Here is a 21,014-nt window from a genome sequence, read left to right as displayed (position 1 = left end):
TAGCGTTTTGCTATTTCGAAATAGCGTGTCCACACTAAGTGGACCCTGAACTGAAGTTAAGGCTGGCCGGAACCAGTGACGGCAGGGCATCAGGTTAGGACTTGGTGTATGGGGCTGCTGCCTGAAGCTAGCTGAGCTCCGTGCTTACAGGGACCCTACTCCCCACCCAGGACAGACAGTTCTTAGGGTTCCCCGCTTGCTTGTCTACCTCGATGAGGGACAGCAAAGCAGTCCTGTCTTGGAGTGCTCTGAGTGCCTGCACTCTGGACACCACAGCACTCGGCCACATGGAGCCAGAGCTGCCCCTGGGCACACCGGTGCATCTCATGGGGTCGTTGCCATCAGCTCGGCTACTCTTGCTGCAGGCTGCCATCCGGGGAGTTCATCGGGGGACTGTCAGGATTCAGGAGGCCCTGCGGGAGAGCATCCACCCTGGTCCTCCCCCCCGGGGGTCTCGTGCCCCATTCCTCCCTCACGTCCTTCCTCTTACTCCTCCCTAGCCCCCCTTCCTGATGTGAAACAAAAAACATGTATGTTCAAAAATAGAAACTGGGTTTATTGAACAAAACTGTGGGGGAGAGGGGGAAGATGAATCTCTGGGGAGACTGGGAAAAGGAGGTGGGAGAGAGGAGGGGGAAACCGGAAGGGGGAAGCAAGGGGAAGAAGCAGGAGGGGAAGCTCAGGGCCCAGAGTTGAGGGTCTCGCTGGACCAACTTGATTTTCATGCAAACTTGCACCTTGGTTCACATGTGGCCTTTGGTGGCCAGGCTGGCAGCTATCCTGCCATAGACGGTGGCGTTCCTGCATTTAGTGCGGAGATCATGGACATTGGAGGCATCCGCCCCCAAACCTGAGTAAGGTCCATGATCTCCACCCTGGACCAGGAAGGTGCCCGCCTTCTCCAGCCGCCCACCTTCTCCAGCCCCTGGCAGGCTCTTGGGAGTTGGCAGACTGCTCCTGGGAAGTGGTCGAGGGCTGGCTGCCAGTGGCTTGCTGGCTTATGTTTTGGGGCCAGGGGCCCCGGTGGCCACTGCTGGCTCTGGGCTGGCAGGCTTGGCGCTGGGACAGGCACTGTGGCCAGGGTTTACCCCTTTAATGGCTCCGGGGCTGGGGGAGGGGACAGTAAGTTTTCTTGGTTGCGCCCAGAGTGGCCACCAGGGCTCCCTGGGAAGGGCTGGAGGCCCCCTATTTCGAATTAAGCGTCTACACAGCACTTAATTTGAAATAGCTATTTCGAATTTGGAGTTACTCCTCGTAGAGGAGACTTACCAAATTCGACTTAAGCACGCCGCAATTTCCAATTAATTTTGAAATAGCATGTATAAACGCTATTAAAGTTAATTCAAAATAACAGCTGTTATTTCAAATTAACTTTGCAGTGTAGACATAACCTTATATCTATATAGTCATTAAGTAAATAGGTTAATGAAATGTATATTATACACATGTTGAAGACTGGGTTTACATGAACCATAGTAGTTGGACGAAAAAAGTGGTTAAGTCTTATTTTAGGACATCACACACCTGTAGCTGGAAGGCAGAAAGACCGGATAGACTTAAATCAACAATTTACATTAGCATACTGGAGCTAGGTAATAAAGAGAACCTTATACATTTTACATATTTTTAGACACTTAATAATTACCTTGTTGGTATGGGAAAATATGCAGACTTGCAAGCCCATGTAAACCCCCATAAAAAACCCAGATTGGGCAAAAGAAACATTTTTAAGTGAGGCAAACTAAGCATTTTCACTCTAGGCAAAAAACAAAACAAAACCCGGATAGGCTTGCAGAAAGATTTGACACAGAAGCTTTATATCCTTCTACGTTTTTGGTTCAATACAAGAAACGCTGTCAAGGCTGTTCCCAACTCTGGTACCTGAAGTGCAGAAGGAGGGGGCCTGAAAGAGACCTTAAAAATACCCTACCTATATGCTTCTGCTGAAAGACTCTCCAAGGTCACAGACTCCTTGACATTGGGTGGTACACTGCAGTATCCAAATGCAAAAACTCCAGGAAGCCAGGAAGAAGCACTTAGGAACTTCTCCTTGTGGGGTACCCCTAAGCTCTTTAACCCTCCCTGAAAAGAGAACTTGGAAACAAACTGTCATCTCTCAATAGCTGACCTTCAGTTCAGGCACATGTACACAGAACCTCCTACCTTCTAGGACACAGGCATTTTACTATAAACTTAAAAAGGTGATTTTATTAAAAAAAACAAAATATGTAAAGCATATTTGCTTGCTAGATGTTACAGAGGAAATAAAACAAGATTTAAACACAGAGATTCAGTTTCAATTACAGCGTACAGGATTTTGTGCTAGCTCCCCCCCAGAAGTGATAGCTCCTCCTCAGGTAAATTGAAGCCCACATGTAAAGTTGTGAGATTTCAACAGCACCCACTCAATGGTACTTAGGTGCTTTTGCATTCTTTTTGATGAACCAAAATCATCATCATCATCATCGAGGAGCTGCATACCACTGTTATGAATACCATATGTTATCTAATCCCTGAGAGAGATTTTACTAAAACAATCCTTACAGACTTTTATATACCTGCATTGATTTAATTCCATGGGAGCTGTTAATGGGAAAACAATAGCTCTCAAATAACATCCCAATACATTTGAAAGAGTAGGAAAGCTCCTGAGGGTCCTGACTAGCTCCAAGGTATTTTTCTCATAGAATCCAAACAGGACTGGAAGGCACTTCGAGAGGTCATATAGTCCAGTCCCCTGCACTCATGGCAAGACCAAGCACCATCTAGACCATGCCTGACAGGTATTTGTCTAACCAGCTCTTAAAAAGAATCTCCAAAGATGGACATCCCACAACCTCCCTAGGCAATTTATTCCAGTGTTTCACCACCCTGACCATTAGAAGGTTTTCCCTAAAGTCCAACCTAAGCCTCCCTTGCTGAAGTTTAAGCCCATAACTTCTTATTCTATCCTCAGTGGTTAACTGGAACAATTCTTCTCTTACCTTTTCAGGTATATAAAAGGTTGTTACACAAAGGAATGTCCTCCCTGTCTCCTCTTTACATATTAAATGAAGTTTTTCAATCTTCCCTCAGATCCAGTTTTTTAGATCTTTAATAATTTTCGCCCCTCTTCTCTGGACTTTCTCCAATTTGTCCATATTTTTCTAGAAACAGGGGGGCCCAGAACTGGACACAATACTCCAGTTGAGGCCTAATCAGTGAGAAGTAGAGTGAAATCATTACTTCTCAAGTCTCACAACATTCTTGCCAATACATCCCAGAATGATGTTGCTTTTTTGCAACAGTGTCATATTATTGACTCATATTTAGTTTGTGCTCCACTATGACCCCCACATCCTTTTCATAGTACTCTTTCCTAAGCAGTCATTTTCCATTTTTATGTGCTTAACTGATTGTTCCTTATTAAATGGAAATTGCATTTGTCCTTACTGGATTTCATCTCATTTACTTCAGAGCATTTCTCCAGTTTGCCCAGATCATTTCAAATTTGAATCCTATCTTCCAAAGCACTTGCAACCCTTCCCAGGTTGGTATTATCTGCAAAATTTGTAAGTGTACTTGATATACTATTATTTATATTACTGATGAATATACTGAACACGACCAAGGCCTATATATAGTTTTAAAGTAACTCGGTGCCTGGGGACAGGGAAGGTGATAAGAAGTATAGCCAGTGGGAAGCCCACATTTATCAAATTTCCCTTTTGAAATGCAGATAGACGCCTGCTAAGCAAAACATGCATGTAGTCTATTCATTCTTTTAAAGATTTCTTTTTCCTGAAATGTTTTGGTTCTAAACAATATTTTGCTTCAAGGTACCTCTCATCATCTCTGGATACGTGTGGTCAGAGCCCAGTGGTAAGTTATTACAGACATGTGGCTCTGCTGTGGTTAACCCAGCTAGTACCAGGGGACCACAGTCCAAGTCCCAGGTGAAGAGTGGGGGGCGGGGAGGGAGGAGCATGTTTCTTCCTGTGAGCAAAGATGACAAAAGGTTGATATCTCCAAGTACACTCAGATTAGGGATGAAAAGGACTGGTTAGTTTGGTCAGGGTGACAAAAATTACCAGTAAAACAGTGCAAGACCAATCAGAAGACTGACATCTTAATTCAATACTAGCTATGTATTACTTGAGTACAAGATGGCTAAGCAACAGCAAACTACCTGTGCCATGAAATGTCTGTATAAGGACAGCTTTTTCCCCAGGCATCTAGGGTATTTCCGTATCACAAATCAAAACCAGCAAGGCTAGGCCCGATGGGCTAAAAATAGCTTTGTTGGCATATGAACTCAAGTTGGAGCCTCCTGCTTTGCCAGGATTCAGAGCCCAGGCTACAGCCTGAGCCCAAACATCTGCACATCTATTTTCAGCCTGACAGTTCACACCTCAATCAACCAACTTGGGCCTCTGAGACTTGATTGCTCTGGTTTTTGCTTTTCAGTGTCGACACAACCTAAACAATGTTCCCTCTAATTTTTTTCCATTCATGTGCAGAGTAATTTTCATGTGAACCACTGCATGTGTAGATGAGTACCACCAATCGAGCACCCACAGCCAGCAGCATGTCTGTTAATCAGCTGAGCAGCACATGAATCTCTCCAGGGGTATGTTTACACAGTCACATTATTTTAAATAAGTAGCGTTATTTCAAAATAACGTAGTCTGCGTTTGTACAATAGGCAGTTACTTTAAAATAATGTCAAAAATACTTACTCCCAACTTCTGTAAAGCTCATTGTATGAGGAGTAAGGAATGTCGGAGGAGAGTGCTTTAGTTCAAAGTAAGTGCTGTGTAGATGCTCCGAATTTTGAAATCAACTATTTCAAAATAAGCTACACAATTGACATAGCTCAATTTGTATAGCTTATTTCGAGTTAAGCCCGGCTGTGTAGGTGCACCCCAGGATGGACTCCCAAGCACTCAGCTTACAGGGAACACAGACCTTAAATATCACCAACTTACAGAAAAGGTAAACACACTTTTATCTTATGTGAACCATCACCATTTAACGGGAATCTCAACTAACTGGAAACATCACAAATCAGAACTAACCAGCAATAATTTTTAATATACAGCCGCTCCCTGAGTTGCGAATGGTCGAGTTACGACCATTCGCACTTACGACCAAAGCTCCCATGGAGCGGTCGTAAAGGTGGTCCCCGAGTTATGAATGCAACACGCGCTTACGAACAGCACGGTCGCGTGTAACTCAGTAGGGTCCGAGTTACGGCCAAGTGTTTGGTCCGTAACTCGTTCGTAACTCAGAGAGAGGCTGTAAAACCAAAGCTACAGAAATCAATCTGCTATGCCTGGGATGTTAACAGAAAATATTAAATTCAGAGACTGTGTGCACTTTGTGAACAGTGACAATCCTATTTAGTTTATTAATAAATAGGCTTTTCACCTTATGCCTGGGGGCCAAATTCTTCCCCATTATAGCTATGCAGTACTGGCACGTTTGCTTGAAGAGACATGTTTGAATACTACCTTCCCCGTCAGGTGTAGCTGAACTTCAATGTTCAACTGTTGATTAAAAAAAAACAACAGTAGCTGAAGGAATAAATGTGAAGTCTAAGACTTCAATTCATTTTTAATTTACAATCAACATTTCACTCTACCATTAAGCTACTCAGTTCAATTTTATAATTTACGGTTATTCTTTATGTATTGACAAGTTTCAATTTAGTATTCTGTTTAAAAAAAATTCAATGTTTTTCAGGTTTACAGTGGGTACTTCTCTGAAATAAGTTTCTGTAACAGCAGCAGATGGGCCCACTATAAGTACTAGAGATAAGACAAAATGTTCAAAATTTAGGGACCTTGCAATCAGTTTCATCTTCGCAGCTCTGACCCTCACCTGTAATTATAATCAAGGGTGACTTACTATTTTAAAAAAAATCACAATTAAAATCAGAATTCAGTTACCTGAGGTATTTGCTTTAGTTAGTAATGTAACAATAATGTGATGAAAAGTTGGTGCTAATTAAAAAAGTGAATGAAAGGTTACAGCTTCTTCAGACTGTCAGTCCATAATCCATATCCTTAAACTATTTCTATGTGAAGCATATTGTGAAACCTCATGCTATTTCCTTTAATTTAGCCTACAAGTCCTGCTATTAACTTGAGTCTCAGCTAATAAATACTATGCTTTTTGCAGTTGTAGCATCTTCATTTGAGTCAAGCTCTACATTTACAATACCCATAAATCAAGCCAGTTAGCTATGAGATTTAATTAGTTATCTATATTAAGCTCAAGGGCCATGAGCAACATCTAGAAGGAGAAGCATATTTTTCAGCACCCTTCTTAGCAGTCCTTTTCTTCGGCAAAGAAACAATCCAGAATGAAGCTAAATTTACGTCAAAATATCACTATTTTCAATATTAACTAGTAGCTAGAGAGCATTTACATACCAATTGTAGAAGAAACAATACTCTTACATGTTCATTTCTGAAACAAAGGAAAGCAAATAACACTTTTTGATGCATCTGAAATGGTCCAAGTAAAAATTACTGGCCAATGTCTCAAACACATCTATTAATTTCTTTGGCTATGGTAGCAAAAAATTATTTAGTACATTACCTCTGGAAAAATGAATTGGGGGGGGGGGGGGGAGGGAGAGAGAAGGGAGAGTATTACAGTTAAGACATTTCTGACAGCAATTTACCAGGCACTCACTCTTGACTTAATTCTCCTCCTATGGAAGACGATACAGTAAAAATCCAATTGTCCAGCATCCAGTGGTCCGGCACTCCCAATAGTCCAGCACCAACTGGAACCCGGAAGTACTCCGGCCAGCCGGACAATTGGAGCTGCTCCACGCCACTTCCCCAAGTCCACTGCTGAAACTGGGACCAACCCAGCAGCTGCTCTGCCCCCGGCTTCCCTAAGTCCGCCACTGCTGAAACTGACAAGCAGCAGACTTAGGGAAGCCGGGGGCAGAGCAGCTGGGGTCCTGCTGGGTTGGTCCCGCAGCACCGCTCAGGTGAGGGGCAGCGCTGTGGGACCAACCTGGCAGCACCCCAGCTGCTCTGCCCTGCCGCTTCCCCATGTCTCCACTGCCGCTTGCAGCCCCAGCTGGCCTGTTGCCAGCGGCTGCGCGGGGCTTCCCCCACCCCACTCTCCTCCCCAGACCCTTCATAGCCCCCCTTCTGGAGTACCTCCTGATACTCCGGCATATCCAACAGTTCAGCACCCCCTGGGTTCCAAAGGTGCCAGATTATCAGAAGTTTACCGAATAATTGAAGGTGACTAACAGAGGAAGAGATTTTTCTCAACATTTTAAAATAATGCCTTTGTAATGACTAGGTTCTACTCCATTTTTCTGGTCAAAAAGCCTTTCCCCATTTCACTATGGACAGACTTGTTCAACAGATAGCACAGCATACCTCCAGTTCAACTAAAATATTTACTCAGGGAAAACAAGTAAACAACATTTAAGACCACAGGACTGAAATAAAACGATTACTGTTCCCTTCGTCAAGCTATTGCCTGATGAATTGTAACATATGCAACACAGCAAATCTGAAACATTAATGTTTTGCATTTTTAAAATTGTGTGAAAGTTATTTTAAACATACATAGTAGATTGTATAACATGTAATGATACTTCCATGGTCTTTGGGAAACATTTAAGTTAAAATATAGCTTTATATTTATAGTCATAGCAATCTTTATGTAAGAATTAAAACTCTTCATGTTTGAGTCTTAAAAGTTAAAGTATGATAAATTCTCAGATATGAATAGTCAATTTCATTATTTAAACGCAAGCAATACAACTTGAGCCAATTAATGATTATTTAGTGAATTAGCTTTAGAAATTACTCAATAGAGCAATTCCATTCAATTAACTAAGTAGTTATGGGATTGCCTAGTGTTATAAATAAATATTTACATTTATGAGTTTTTTTCCCCCAAGAAAAACCTTACTACTGGTAGTGTATTAGCAATGAATTTTATTATTCATCCTGTGGCACCTGTCAAACTTCATAGTTCATACCAATACAAATACTATGTCATAAAAGTTGCTTTAAATACAACTCAATTAGCCTCCAGGCTTATTAGCCCAACTCAAATTTTGCTGCAACATCTGAAGTGATAAATTCCTAAGAATGGCATAAGGTAAAGTCAAAGGGCACAGTTATGAGATGGACAGGAATTTTTCACTAACTTTTTAAGATACCTGGCATTTTCAACAACTTATCACAATACAAAACAATAGTCAGGGATATACTTTGCCTTTTAGAAGTAGCTAATACTCAAAAGAGAAAGATTAAAATCTCTGACTGGATTATCAGGAGAGTCCTGCACAGACATAAAAAGGCACAAGCATGTGGTCATGGGTGGTCCTCTCCAATCATAGTGAACAGGATGCACATCTCTTATAGCTGTTCTGGGCTCAAGACAAGATGCATCTATTTGGCACTTAACAAGGAAATAGTAAGTTATATTTGGGAAATACCTGGCCTGAGGCAAGAATGAACTCAGGTTGCTCTCTAAAGTAGCAGTTATTTTTTTTAAAAAAGAGCAGTTTAAAAAAAAAAAGGTAGTTGGGGGTCTGCAGTGCCTTTTATAGAGTGAAGTGGTTTAACCATCACAAGATCTCTTGGACACCCTCCCCCCCAACGACAATTTTTCAAAGAAGCGAAGAAGCTTGAGGCTGGGCGCTATAGCACACCTGTAGAAATACTAGACAACCTCAACTAAGAAGAAAATTCTTCTTAAATCACATTTTATCCGAGAGTAGAAAAGAAAAAAAAAACAGGCTCTTTTCCTCTACCAGTAAAGCCTGGTTCATCTTTCATTTCAGATGAAATAGACTACGAGTTGCCACCGTATCAATTTCAATATGTTTACAAAAATTTTCTTCTCACACATTGGGTCTCAGAGGGGATGTTGTCAAAAGTTTGTATTTTGATTTCAACCATCCCAAACTGCAAGGTTCTTTTTAATTGCACACAGTTATTTGTTTTTGTATTTCCTCTTACTCCATATACATCCCTTACTTTTCCCTCCCATATCAGTCTCACTTTCTGCTTTGCTCTTACATGCAAACTTTTTTTGCAGTGGTTCCATTTGATGTATACCTCACGTCTTTATTTACTCTAATTCGCATTGGTGAAGATATCCCAACACACATTCCGCACGCGCCTCCTCCCCTCCCCGGCATTCCCTCTGGAGGTACTTGGGCTTTGATTTAATTTATGTATCTTATATAGTAGAATCCACTCGCAGAAACAACATCTTCTTCCTAGCTACTGAAGTGCCATATATAATGAGAAATATTTCTCAACTGTTTGGTAAGAACATCTAGTTCTTTGTAAGTGACAGTAAGGTAGTCAGCCAGATAGGTTGAGTATTCCAAATGATGTTCCACCAGTGCCTTCTATAATGGTACTAACATTTCCCTTCTCTACTGGCAATACCTCACCTGATGCATACTAAGATTCCATTAGCCTTTAGCATGGCCACATCACATTGATGGCTCAGTGTAGCCAGACACAAAACCCCATCTTGTTTTTCCACGAGCCCCATCTTGTTTCCCCCCCCCAGAGAGCAAGAGAAAGGCAGTCAGCCTTTGATGCCCTGGGAACACAGGTTTGCTGCCTGTCCCTGACTCTACCATAAACAGAAACCAGACAGTAAATGGGCTAGCTGATGACCCGGGGCCTCCCGTCGCCCTGATGGCTAGTACCAGTAATTGACACACCTGCACTGTCCCAGAGAGGAATCTTCGCCCATCACATACCAGAGGTGCCCATTGTCTGCATTTTCCCAGGTGTAAATTATGCTTTGCACCCTTCGTGGGAAACTTGGCATTCAAAGCCATTTTTCCTTAATGGCCACTTGAGCCCAGGAAGAAGCCTACATGACCCAAGGGGTATAAAAGAGGTTCAGCAGCCCACCCCATTTGAGCTCCAATCATCTATACCTGCTGGCAGGTATTGATTGTCTCCCGAGGTCTGTGAGACGCCCAACCTCGCCCTACTTCTTCCCGAGGGATTGAGAGAAAGACGCTGGCCACGCCAAGTCTGGAACGCAGGGGTGAGAATATATACCTGCTATGTGTATTTTGCATGCATTTAATAAGAGCTCAGAGAGCCAAAGGGTTTCATGGTACCTGTAAGTGACTTCTTAGTGTAATTTCTGTCCTGTCCTTTGTAGTGTCTGTGTTAAATGCTACTACTGTGTTACAGATAACAGCTAAGTTTACCCTGTAACAATAAATAGTAACTGTTTAAGCTTTAACCTGACTCCTTCAGTTGCTGTAACAGAACCAAGCACAATTTAAAAGAACTTCAGCCGGTCATAAGGGACTCACTGCCCTGACCATCGGCTGACACTCAGTCATCTTGGTATCAATTAACAGACATACATCTTTCTCCTCTGCCACTTTCAACTGATAAATCTCTAGCTTATACCAAACATTTTTGTTTTTAGTCCCTGAATGAATGACCTTGCATTTTTCACTATTAAATTTCATCTCATTTTCACTACTTCAATTCATAGGGTCATCCAGATTTTAGGGTATGATATATTCTGATTCTCCTCTGTATGGGCAATACCACCCAACTTTGCATTATCTGAAAATTTTACTCAATTCTATTATATTATTTTAAGTACAGGCTCAATATCATTAATTCACCAGATTTGTAGGTCAAATCATACCATGATTACTCAAGTGCAGAAAGACATTTCCTGAATATGGCATCTTAGGACCAACCAGACTATACTTATTATAGATATGTCAGCCTGACATCAATTCAGCATGAAAATAATGAAAAGGCTGATATAGAACTCCAAGAACTAAAAGTACACCATGTAATTAATCAACATGGGTTTATGGCAAACAGATCCTGGAAAACTAGCTTGGTATCTTTTTATGACGAGATTATAAGTTTGGCTGATAAAGGTAGTAGTTTTGATGGAATATATTTAAGACTTCTGTAAAAAGTTTGACTTGGTACCACATATTTTGAATAAAAAATAGAATGATAGCAAATTAACATGGCGCTTATTAAATCAGCGATACTCAATTGTATCTACCTGTAGGCCAACTGAGAATTTTATGACAAGAGGCAAGTCATTTGTGCAGAAGGTTGACAAAATAAAACAACTTCAGATGCCAATAAAGACTAGAATTGCAACTCAAATACTGTTCATCTTCTTCCTAAGTTCATCAATCAATATTACCACATATGTTTCTGGTACTATCTAATGGGAAAGTGACATCCACCATCTCTGACTAGATTTGTGAAGAGTGATTTGTAGGAGGCTGGGCAAGGTGAGTACACTGGTGAAGATCATCAGGCAATTGCATTGTTGTTTTTTCCCCCATCATACATGTAGTTGAAAACCCAGATATTCAGTGGTATGTTCATCTGAACATCACTAGACTAGACAGAAGACTAGATTCTGGCTATTTTGAAACCTGGTCAGGATATTGAGTCCTGAAATCATAAAGTCCAACTAATTTGCCTTGAAGCCAAAGAGCTCTGGGAGCCTCATAATTTATAATGGAAAGATACCTTCATCCACTGAATCAATAACATGCTTTGCTTCAGAACAACAAGGTCCATTGGACACCAAAATGGATCACAAATAAATAAAAGCAAATGCTTTGGAACTTCAAAATGTTTGTCTCATTTAAAAAAAAAGATCAGTTTAGGAAGTCTTGCACTAGTTTCACTGACTTTTTGTGTAGCTATTATATGCAATGTGGGAAAGTGCAGTATCTTTCCTGTTGTCTGTCTAAAAGATTTCAGGATTCCTCTGAAAGACATACTTTCCCAAACAGATCTCTGACATCTGCTTGCAAAGCCTTTGAGCAGAAAGTTAACCACATTCAAGTGACCAGCAATATAGCCCAAAAATTTACTTGTGACATCAAGGGAGACATTGTTCATAAAATTAAGTAACTTGCAAGCCTGTTATTTGTGATTTGAAATAAATTATATTTCCTTTTGGAGTTCACAAGCCAAACACTTGCTCTATATAACCAGAGAACATCACAGTGCTGCAATAGGTCCTGTATTAAACCGGTTTAAAAAGATGAGGCGGCAAACTAGACTTTGAGTATATGTAGTTCACTATTTTAATCACAATGCCATTTTTTTTTCATGCCCCCAGACAACTTCCTACTCTGAACACTCTGGTGAATGATGCTGTGGAATATATTCAGTGAAGCATGTATTGCTGCCAAAGGTCAAGCAAAGCCCTTCTGTTCTCTGTCACAAAAGGACCTCTGCCTGTAGCTAGCCAATTTACTTTCTGCAGATCTAAGCCATTTAAAAAGGGCCATTTATTTTTTCAAAAAAGTTCTCATGGTCAACTCTGGCTGGGATTCCCCACACAGCAAAAATATTGCACAGTGCCCAATAGTGGCGCTCCCATTAATGGTTGACTGCAAAATGTCTACCGAGACAATCCAAAATCACATTTTGCTTTCTCAGAAAGTAGGCTATTGAGTGTGATCTGACATCTAATACAGTAGTTTTAAAGATAGTGTGTTTTGGCATACATGGAGACAGTTCTCACTCTTCCCTGCTTGTAGACAGATGTAACATTGTCTGACATGAAGACATGGTGAGCATGGATGAATGGAAGAAAGGACTGTCATGCTTTCCAGACTGCTCACTCACAACTCCAAGATATTCATGTGCATCCTGGATTCTCGAGATGTCCAGGTATCTTGTGCTGTGTAGCTGTTCATGTGGAATCTCCAACCTTGTAGGAATGCATCTGTAATTATGGTCCTATCCAGAGTGAAAGCGAGAAAAGAGAAGTTTACTCACCTTGTGCAGTAACTGAGGTTCTTCAACATGGTTGTCCTTGTGGATGCTCCATTTTAGATGTCTGTGTGATTACAGATGCTAGGTGCACAGACACCTAAATCAGAGCACCCACAGGAACAGTCCTCGAAGAAAAAGGGATTCTGACGCATACCAGCTGAAGATTTGTCCATGATGGCAGAGAAAAATACTACATTAACTGGAAATGTCACCAGGAGGTTCATAGAATGGCAATTTTGAGACTATACTGACTATAGCTGTGTTTGAGAGTAACCAAATGGCATCTTCTAAATGAGGTGACTACGGTGCATGAAGTTATTGACCTAGAGACAGACATGACTATACCAGTACTAGAAGACTGTTCGGGATACAGATGATATAGTTTTCATGGCCCAGAATCTGTCCCTGTGCTTTCGCAGTGGTAGAATTTGAAGTTGTCCCAATCAAGTCCAGAGACTGTGGGATGAGGAGGGTTCCCATTCTGAATCCAATTGAGGACTTGTCGTCTTCTCCATGAGGTATCTTTGGAGACAAAGTTCCTGCCCTTCTCAGGTATGGCTGGGGAATAAATGGCAATTACTGCATTTCAACGTGATGTACATTTCCTCAAAGTAGCCATTGACCTAGAAGAATTACAGCAGGAAGCAAAGTTTCATGCCTGAAATCCTGGCATCAAAGAGAATACGGCAGTCCCCTCTGGAGACTAATCCAACACTAACATTTCTGTAAACTGTGAAATGCTTAAAACTTAACACTATTTACAGGCAACGTGATTCTTATCTTGTAGAAAGAAGCCAAAGCCATTATCTATTTAGTCCTATCTAAAACCAGGACTATGTGATGGTGGGAAGGAACTGGAGAGGCAGTCAGTACAACCTCCCCTTTATTCACTCAGTATGTCTACACTACAGTGTTATTTTGAAATAATGCGTCTACACACAAAATGCATTTTGAAATAGCATTTTGCTATTTCGAAATAGCGTGTCCACACTGAGTGGACTATGAATCACATTTAAGGGTGGCCGGAACCAGTTCTGGCAGGGCACTAGGTCAAGACTTAGCCTCAGGCAGCAGCCCCACACAGTATCTGAGGTCTATGCTTAAAGGGACCCCCCGGACAGCCAGTTCTCAGATTTCCCTGCTTGTCTACCTCGATGAGGGACAGCAAAGCATTTTGTCTACATACTCTGGTTGCCCACACTAGGGACACCACAGTACTCTGCAACATGGAGCCAGAGCTGCCCCTGGGAACTCTGCTGCTTCTCTTGGACGCATTGCTGTGAGCCTGGCTGCACTTTCTGCAGAATGCCATCCGGGGATCCATCGGGGGCTGTCAGTATCCAGGAGGCCCTGCAGGAGAGCTTCCACCCTGAGGAGCACTAAGAGCCTCCCTGGTCTGCCCCACTGGGGCTTGTGCCTCATTCCTCCCTCACGTCCTTCCTCTTATCCCTCCCTACCCCCCCTTCCTGATGTCAAATAAAATACACGTATTTTCATGAACACAAACGCTCTTTAATTAACAAAACTGAGGGGAGGGAATGAAACTCTGGTGTGACCGGGGAGAGGAGGGGGAGGGGAGAAAAGAGGGTGGGAGAGCGGAGGGGGAAACCTGGGAGGAGGGAGCTGGAAGAGGGGAAGGGAAGCTCAGGGTTCAGGGTTGGGGGGGGTCTCGCCAGTCCAACTTGATTGTAATGCAAACCTACTCCTGGGTTCGCATGTGGCCTTTGGTGGCCAGGCTGGCAGCTATCCTGCCATAGATGGCCGCATTCCTCCATCTAGTGCGGAGATCATGGACGTTGGAGGCATTCCCCCCCCCTCCCCCAAACCTGAATAAGGTCCATAATTTCCACCCTGGACCAGGAAGGTGCCCGCCTTCTCTGGGCCCTGTCAGGCTCCTGGGAGCTGGCAGACAGCTCCTGGGGAGCAAAGGAGGGCTGGCTGCCAGTGCCTTGTTGGCTCATGTTTTGGGACCACTGGGTCAGGTGCAGTGACTGCTGGATCTGGGCTGGCAGGCTTGGAGCTGGCACAGGCACTGTGGCCAAAGTCTACCCCTTTAAGGGCTCTGGGGATTGGGGAGGGAGAGAAGTGTTCTTGGTTGAGGCTGGAGTGGCCACCGGGGCACCCTAGGGAGGCTGGAGGCCCCCTATTTCAAAATAAGTGTCTACACATAACTTATTTTGAAATAGCTATTTCGAATTTGGCATTATTCCTCGTGGAATGAAGTTTACCAAATACAAAATAAGTGCTCCACTTATTTCGAATTTATTTCAAAATAGCGGTTTGGCTGTGTAGCCGCTAGGAAAGTTATTTCCAAGTAACTGTGCTGTGTAGACATACCCTCAGAGGCATGAAGGAAGACAGAACATATGCGCAGACCAATGGATGCTACTCTCAAATTCTCCAGTTCTGAATGCATGCTGCATATCCCAGAGCGCAAAACAAATAAGGACCATCAGTTGAAGAATGACAGTTCTCTCAATTAGGACCTTTAACTAAGACACTGTTGTCTTAAAGTTTTCACACCTTCAGTGCCAACCTCTTCTGCCAAGAAAATTTGCATCTTAAAAATGTTTCCAATGTGTCAATCAACTAATAAATAAACGATACTCCATTTCAGCTTCCAAAAATACTCTGACAATATCCCTCACAAGTTACCAGAAAAAGTCCAAACAGTCACCTAGTGAAAAATTTTGTCATGGATCAGTAACTGACAAGGAAATCAAAAGACAAACAGAATTAAATGGCTGATTTTTCTCATAGCAAAAGATTAACATTAGAGTGCACCAAAGTTCTGTACCAGGACCAGGTATTAGTCACCTGAAAGAGGGAGAGGGGTAAATAATGGGGAAACAAAATTTACAGTTGACACAAAATGATTTAGGTTACTGAGGATCAGAGGGCTGCGGAATTTCAGATGGAAATAAATAAGCTAGATTTGTCAACATTAAGGCAGATGAATGCAGTGTCAGATTCCAGGTAAGGCACATAGTATGGGGGTGGAGGGTAAAATCAAGAACACTTGTAAAATTCTCAAGGATATAGACAGACTTAATCTACTCATGAAAGGGATATGGATGTCACTGTAGACCACTCAAGGAAGACTAGGTATATGGTTTACAAAAAAGCAAAATGTCAGAATGCCTAATGAATAGGATGGCAACTAATATGAAGCTATTATACATAACTTGTGTAACCTCACCAGAAATATTGGGTGAAATACTGGCCACCACACCCTCCAAAAAGGACTAAATAAGGTAAATAGGAAAGACAGATGTTGCCTGTCTTATCACCCAAGAATAAGATGACGCGCAGTGACACTATCAGATAGCTAATTCAAAATTTCTGTAATACCTTTTAACATATTAAGTGATTAGATTGGTATAACTGCCTCAAGAAGTTGAGGCCAAGAATGTTCACATTTTAAGAAGGGGCTGGATATTGGAAAATGTGTTAATTATCTAAAACAGTAAGCCTCAATGTTTAAAGCAATCTCTATGAGGCTATGTCTACACAGCAGCATTATTTTGCAATAACGGATGTTATTCTAAAATAGCATAGTCCACGTCTACATAGGAAACAGATATTTCAACATTATGTGGAAATAATGTCTAGCTCAAGTACTGCTTACTCTGACTCCTGTAATCCTCGTTATATGAGTAGTAAGGAAAATCGGAGGAACAGTGCTTTCTCTTAAATTAACTACATTGTAGACAGCACCAAAAGTCAAAATAAGCTATTTTGACTGAAGCTATGCAATTAGCATAGCCCAAGTTGCATAGCTTATTTCAAGTTTAGCCCTGCTGCGTAGACATGCCCTTAGATATCACGGTGAGATCCAATTGGGAGAGGAGGGGGAAAGATGATGACAAAAGTTTTACTTGAGTTTACAATATCTTACAGCTAACAATGGAGTCCATAACTAATTCGTGCAGGAAATGCTAGGTTTTTGCAGGAAATTTCCTTCAGGCAATTCTTGAACAAGAACTGTGGAATGCGTGAACCAAGTGGCAAATTTGTGTTAACTGTGAAGATTTAACTTCATTCCACGGTGGAAATTTTTCTGGCACCAGGAGACAGTGGCACTCATACAAAACCAAGATGAACAAGTCTAGTTACAGTTCTAGCCAGATTTTGGTATTGTTTCAAGGAAGAGTGTAGCCCAGAGGTGAGCAAGAAAGCCTCTGTTGGCCAGATCCGGCCTGCCAAGCAAGTTGATCTGGCCCAAGGACACACTGTGGCTCTCCTGCCCCCAGGCCAATCAGGTTCTCTGGCTGGTGATTCTCTCTGGGGAAGGTAGGGGGAAAGACTTCACATGTATCCCCACTTCCAGGCTAATCAGGGTCTGTGGGCAGGGGAGTACAAAGTGTCCTGGCCCCACTCTTTGTGCCCGAGGCTCCACCCCTTCCACAGCAGCCTGGGGCCACTTCAAACATTTGTGAAGTGTTCCCCCCCTTCTAAAATTATCGCCCACCCCAATGCAGCCAGTAATAGAACTACTGCTAACAACTTCTCGTCTCAGATCTCCAGCACCCTTTTCTTCCCATGTCATCTTAAGTCTCGTTGCTTTTATACACATTTCATCTCAATGATTCTGCATGAAAGAAAAAAAGATCTAAACAAAGATCACTCCCTATTTGAGGTACAATATAGTCATGCTGGTCTCTCCTCCTAAAACACCAAACTAGAGCTTATTTTAGACTGTCCCTACTGCTGCTTCTCTCTAACCCACTGTGGTAAGGTGGAACAGTCAAAATTAGAATGGTAGTATCCTGCATATCAAAGTTGTCTTGATTTTTACAGTTAGTCAGTTAAAAGGAAGGAATTACAAAGAAATTTCAACAAATAGAATGAATCTGTGAAATATTTTACAAGCTTATATTACAACGATGTTTGATATGGTAAAGCTTTAAGATGAACTTGATTAAATATTATGGTTATTGAAGTACTAAACTGAAGTCCAGATTAGAATACTCTCAGAATCCAACTCAACGTACAATGAAGTGGGTTTTGCCCGTGAAAGCTCATGATACTATATATTTCCCTTAGTCTAAGGTGCCACAGGACTACTTGTTCTTTTTAATGAAAAAAATTGATTTTCTGTCATAGACTTCAGTGAGACCAGAATTACACTCTTGAACTTTGAGGTTCAAAAGCTACATCCAGCCTCAGTTTTGACAATCAGAACACTTCAATTTGTTGGGCTTAATTCATTGCATAAAATGAAATACCACCCTCACTAAAATGTCAATTGCGAAATGGGATGCCCCCTCATGCCTCCTCCCTGCACCACCTCCCCCACAGACACTATCTGCCTATGACTGCATGTATGTTGCTTAACACAGAACAAACCTTTCTAATAAATGAAGTCAACCAAATCTGAGTGACAGCAGAGTTGACTAAAGGTTGGACCTCCCTGTTCTGGCCACCTCCAACAAGGGAGATTTCCAGACCAGTGGAGGTCAGGCTCCCAGGCTGCTGTCCCTTCTCGGGCTAGCTCCACTGGGGCTGCTGGCCAAGACGACCAGCTACACTCCCAGCCACTAGCAACCTGTGGGGCTCTGGTCTATCAAGAGCCATGGTCCAGAACAGAGTCCCAGCCAGAGAGGTTCAACCTATTGTTGAATTATTACAAAAGGAGTGTCTATTCAACAGGTACTCAGTGGCCTATGCCTTTTCCTCATCACAGATGCCATCATTGTAAGGCATCTCCTTTACTGAAAGACTTAGCACAGCCACCATACACTAGGTTAACAGGATGGCAGCTGCTATTGTTTTTTCCAAGACAGGGAGCATTAATAATTTATCCGTGTAAGGAAGCATACAATGACAAACCATTAATACTTCTAACTGTGAAGTTGTCATCTTTTTGGGTGCACTAAAGTATTCTGGAGCATAAAATAACCAATCAAAATTTACATTTAAAGTTATTTTGCTTTAGAGCAGTTATGGCAGGTGTGTTTAATACATGCCAATTTGAGCAAATTATGGCATTTCCATACAAAATTAAACCAGTAGCTAGCTAAAATGAAGTCCTTTTAATACTTCACACCGGGAGTGGGCAGTAATTTTTGATGGGGGGGGGGGGGAAGAGAAGTGGTCAAAGGACACATTTTTCCATGATATTAATGAAAGAGGTCAGGGTTTGGGTGCAAAAGAGAGCTTGGGTAAGCGATTGGGGTCTTGGAAGGACTTTGGGTGGAGGAAGCCGTGACCTGGGGCTTGGGACTGAGGTGCAGGGGTTTGGATTATGATCTAGGACAGAAAGGGGTTGTGACCTAGGGCAGGGAACTGGGGTTCAGGAAGAGGTGCGGGGGTTTGGGTTGTCATCTAGGACAGAAGGGGATTGAGCTGCAGGGTCTGGGAGGGGGTATGGGCTCAGGAGGGGTGCAGAGGGTTTCACTCATGTGGGTAGGGGGGCAGGAGTAGGGCAGTGGGTTGGGGGAATTCTGGCCAGCAGCCCAGCACATTTCTCAGGCAGCCTGCCGTCCCACAGGTTGCAGGGGACATGTGTGTCTACGAATAAGAGCCTGGGTGGGGTTATGTTTTTGGGGGGGGGGGGGGGAGAAGAGTAGTGAGATTGTGCTTGGGGTGGGAGGAGCAATGCATAAAGCACCAGTCTCCCCCAAGCCCTGTAGCTGAGAAACACAAGCTGTCTAGCAGCTGCTTTTCTTAGCCATGTGCGGGGCAAGCAGGGAGCCTGCCTGAGGCTCCCTGCTTTGTCCATAGGCTGGATCCGGTGGCTTCATAGGCCAGATTCAGCCCATGCATGCTATTTGCCCAGCCCTACACTACACCTGAAGTTAAAGAATAAAACATTTTACTGAAGTTTACATCAACTTTATGTTTACAGAAATCCAACTGTTGTCACAAGGAACTGTACACCTATCATTGAAGCATTTTGGTGTGCAATACGTTATAGCATAACCTTTGAAGAGTTGCAACTCACTTAGTCAGATACATAAAGTGAAAGAAAAAATCAAATGGTATGGATGCCGAGACGGGAGTGTAACAGAGCTAATTTAATCACAATGGAAGTGGATAAGAATACCTATAGTGGAAAATTACTTATTGTAATGAGACATTCCCAGTCCCTATACCAGCCATTGTTGGCGTTGTCAAATTTGCATATGATTCCCAGCTCACACTGCAGTCTGTTGAATTTTTTTTTTTACTTGAGAATGGCAACCTAAGGTGCCTCCAAATTCCTTGTGTTTTGCTAAAATAGAATAAATGCTCAATTCTCTGAAATATGTTCATAAGCACATGCTTATTCTCTGCGTTGGAATGATCAAATTACTATGTCTCACTTACCTGAGGAATGACTTCTTTCTGAGACACAGATAGGGATCTTTCCTCATATGAAGGTGGTGGTTTGTGTGTGGGTGGAAGATCAATCCTGCATAAAAAGATATCACAATTTGACTTGCCATTTTTGTGAAGATCAAATGAACATAAAAACAATGTTCTCCACAGTAACACCTTCACAAAAATATTAAACTAAAAAATGCCATGCATTTACAAAAAGCTGTAGAATATTTTTCACCACTAACAGATCTACAATAAAACTGAATTCTGTAAACCAATTGGCAACCACAAATTATATGATCTTCATATTTTTAACTCTAGTTATTCTTCACAAGCTATGTGTTCTTTGTAATCAGGCTTGCATATGAGGTATTTGCGTGGGATAACTATTTTTAGTACAGAAAAAAGTTCTAATCAAGACAATAGACTTTTTTTATATGTCCAAATTAAAAGGCCTTACACTTACTTTTTAGTTGTTATTCTCTTATGTAACCAAGCCATACATATATGTATGGTTTTTTTTTTTTTTTTAGAAAGTCTTTAGTTTAAGTTTGCTTAAATTATGTTTATTTTGTCTAAAACTTACCTTCTTTTAAAAACTTCTCACATATGGGGATACTTCAGTGAGATAATCATATTTATCACTGTGTGGACCTGACTCATTTGGAGTTGACCTGTCCATCACCCCCTAAAACTTGCTTTCTTAAAAATCCAAAGCCATTAAGATACTATTTTGAAGAAAAGGGGAAATAGAGTCAAGTGATACTGATCAACATGTAGCTTTTAAGTTATAAAAGCTGCTATTTTCAAATGAGACATTCACCCAAATAACTTCAACGGGAATTGAGTACCTAATTTCCTTCTTAAATGCCCTCAAAACAAACAAAAAACCACCATCTTTTGACTTCAGGCTCA

At 41.9% G+C, this 21,014-nt stretch overlaps 1 protein-coding gene across 1 annotated transcript in view; it reads right to left on the bottom strand.

Annotated features, from left to right (window-relative positions):
* Positions 1-21,014, bottom strand: part of NECTIN3 (nectin cell adhesion molecule 3) — a 133,391-nt gene that overhangs the window by 17,250 nt on the left and 95,127 nt on the right. The window contains exon 7 of the mRNA XM_075908478.2: positions 20,106-20,190. Within this exon, the coding sequence (XP_075764593.2) occupies positions 20,106-20,190 (85 nt within the window). The remainder of the gene's footprint in view (positions 1-20,105; positions 20,191-21,014) is intronic.

The sequence above is a fragment of the Pelodiscus sinensis genome, chromosome 1 (genome assembly GCF_052426305.1).
Source record: "Pelodiscus sinensis isolate ZL-2025 chromosome 1, ASM5242630v1, whole genome shotgun sequence".
Lineage (NCBI taxonomy): Eukaryota > Metazoa > Chordata > Testudines > Trionychidae > Pelodiscus > Pelodiscus sinensis.
Note: the sequence above shows the minus strand (reverse complement) of the source record. Positions and strands in the feature narration are given on the sequence as shown.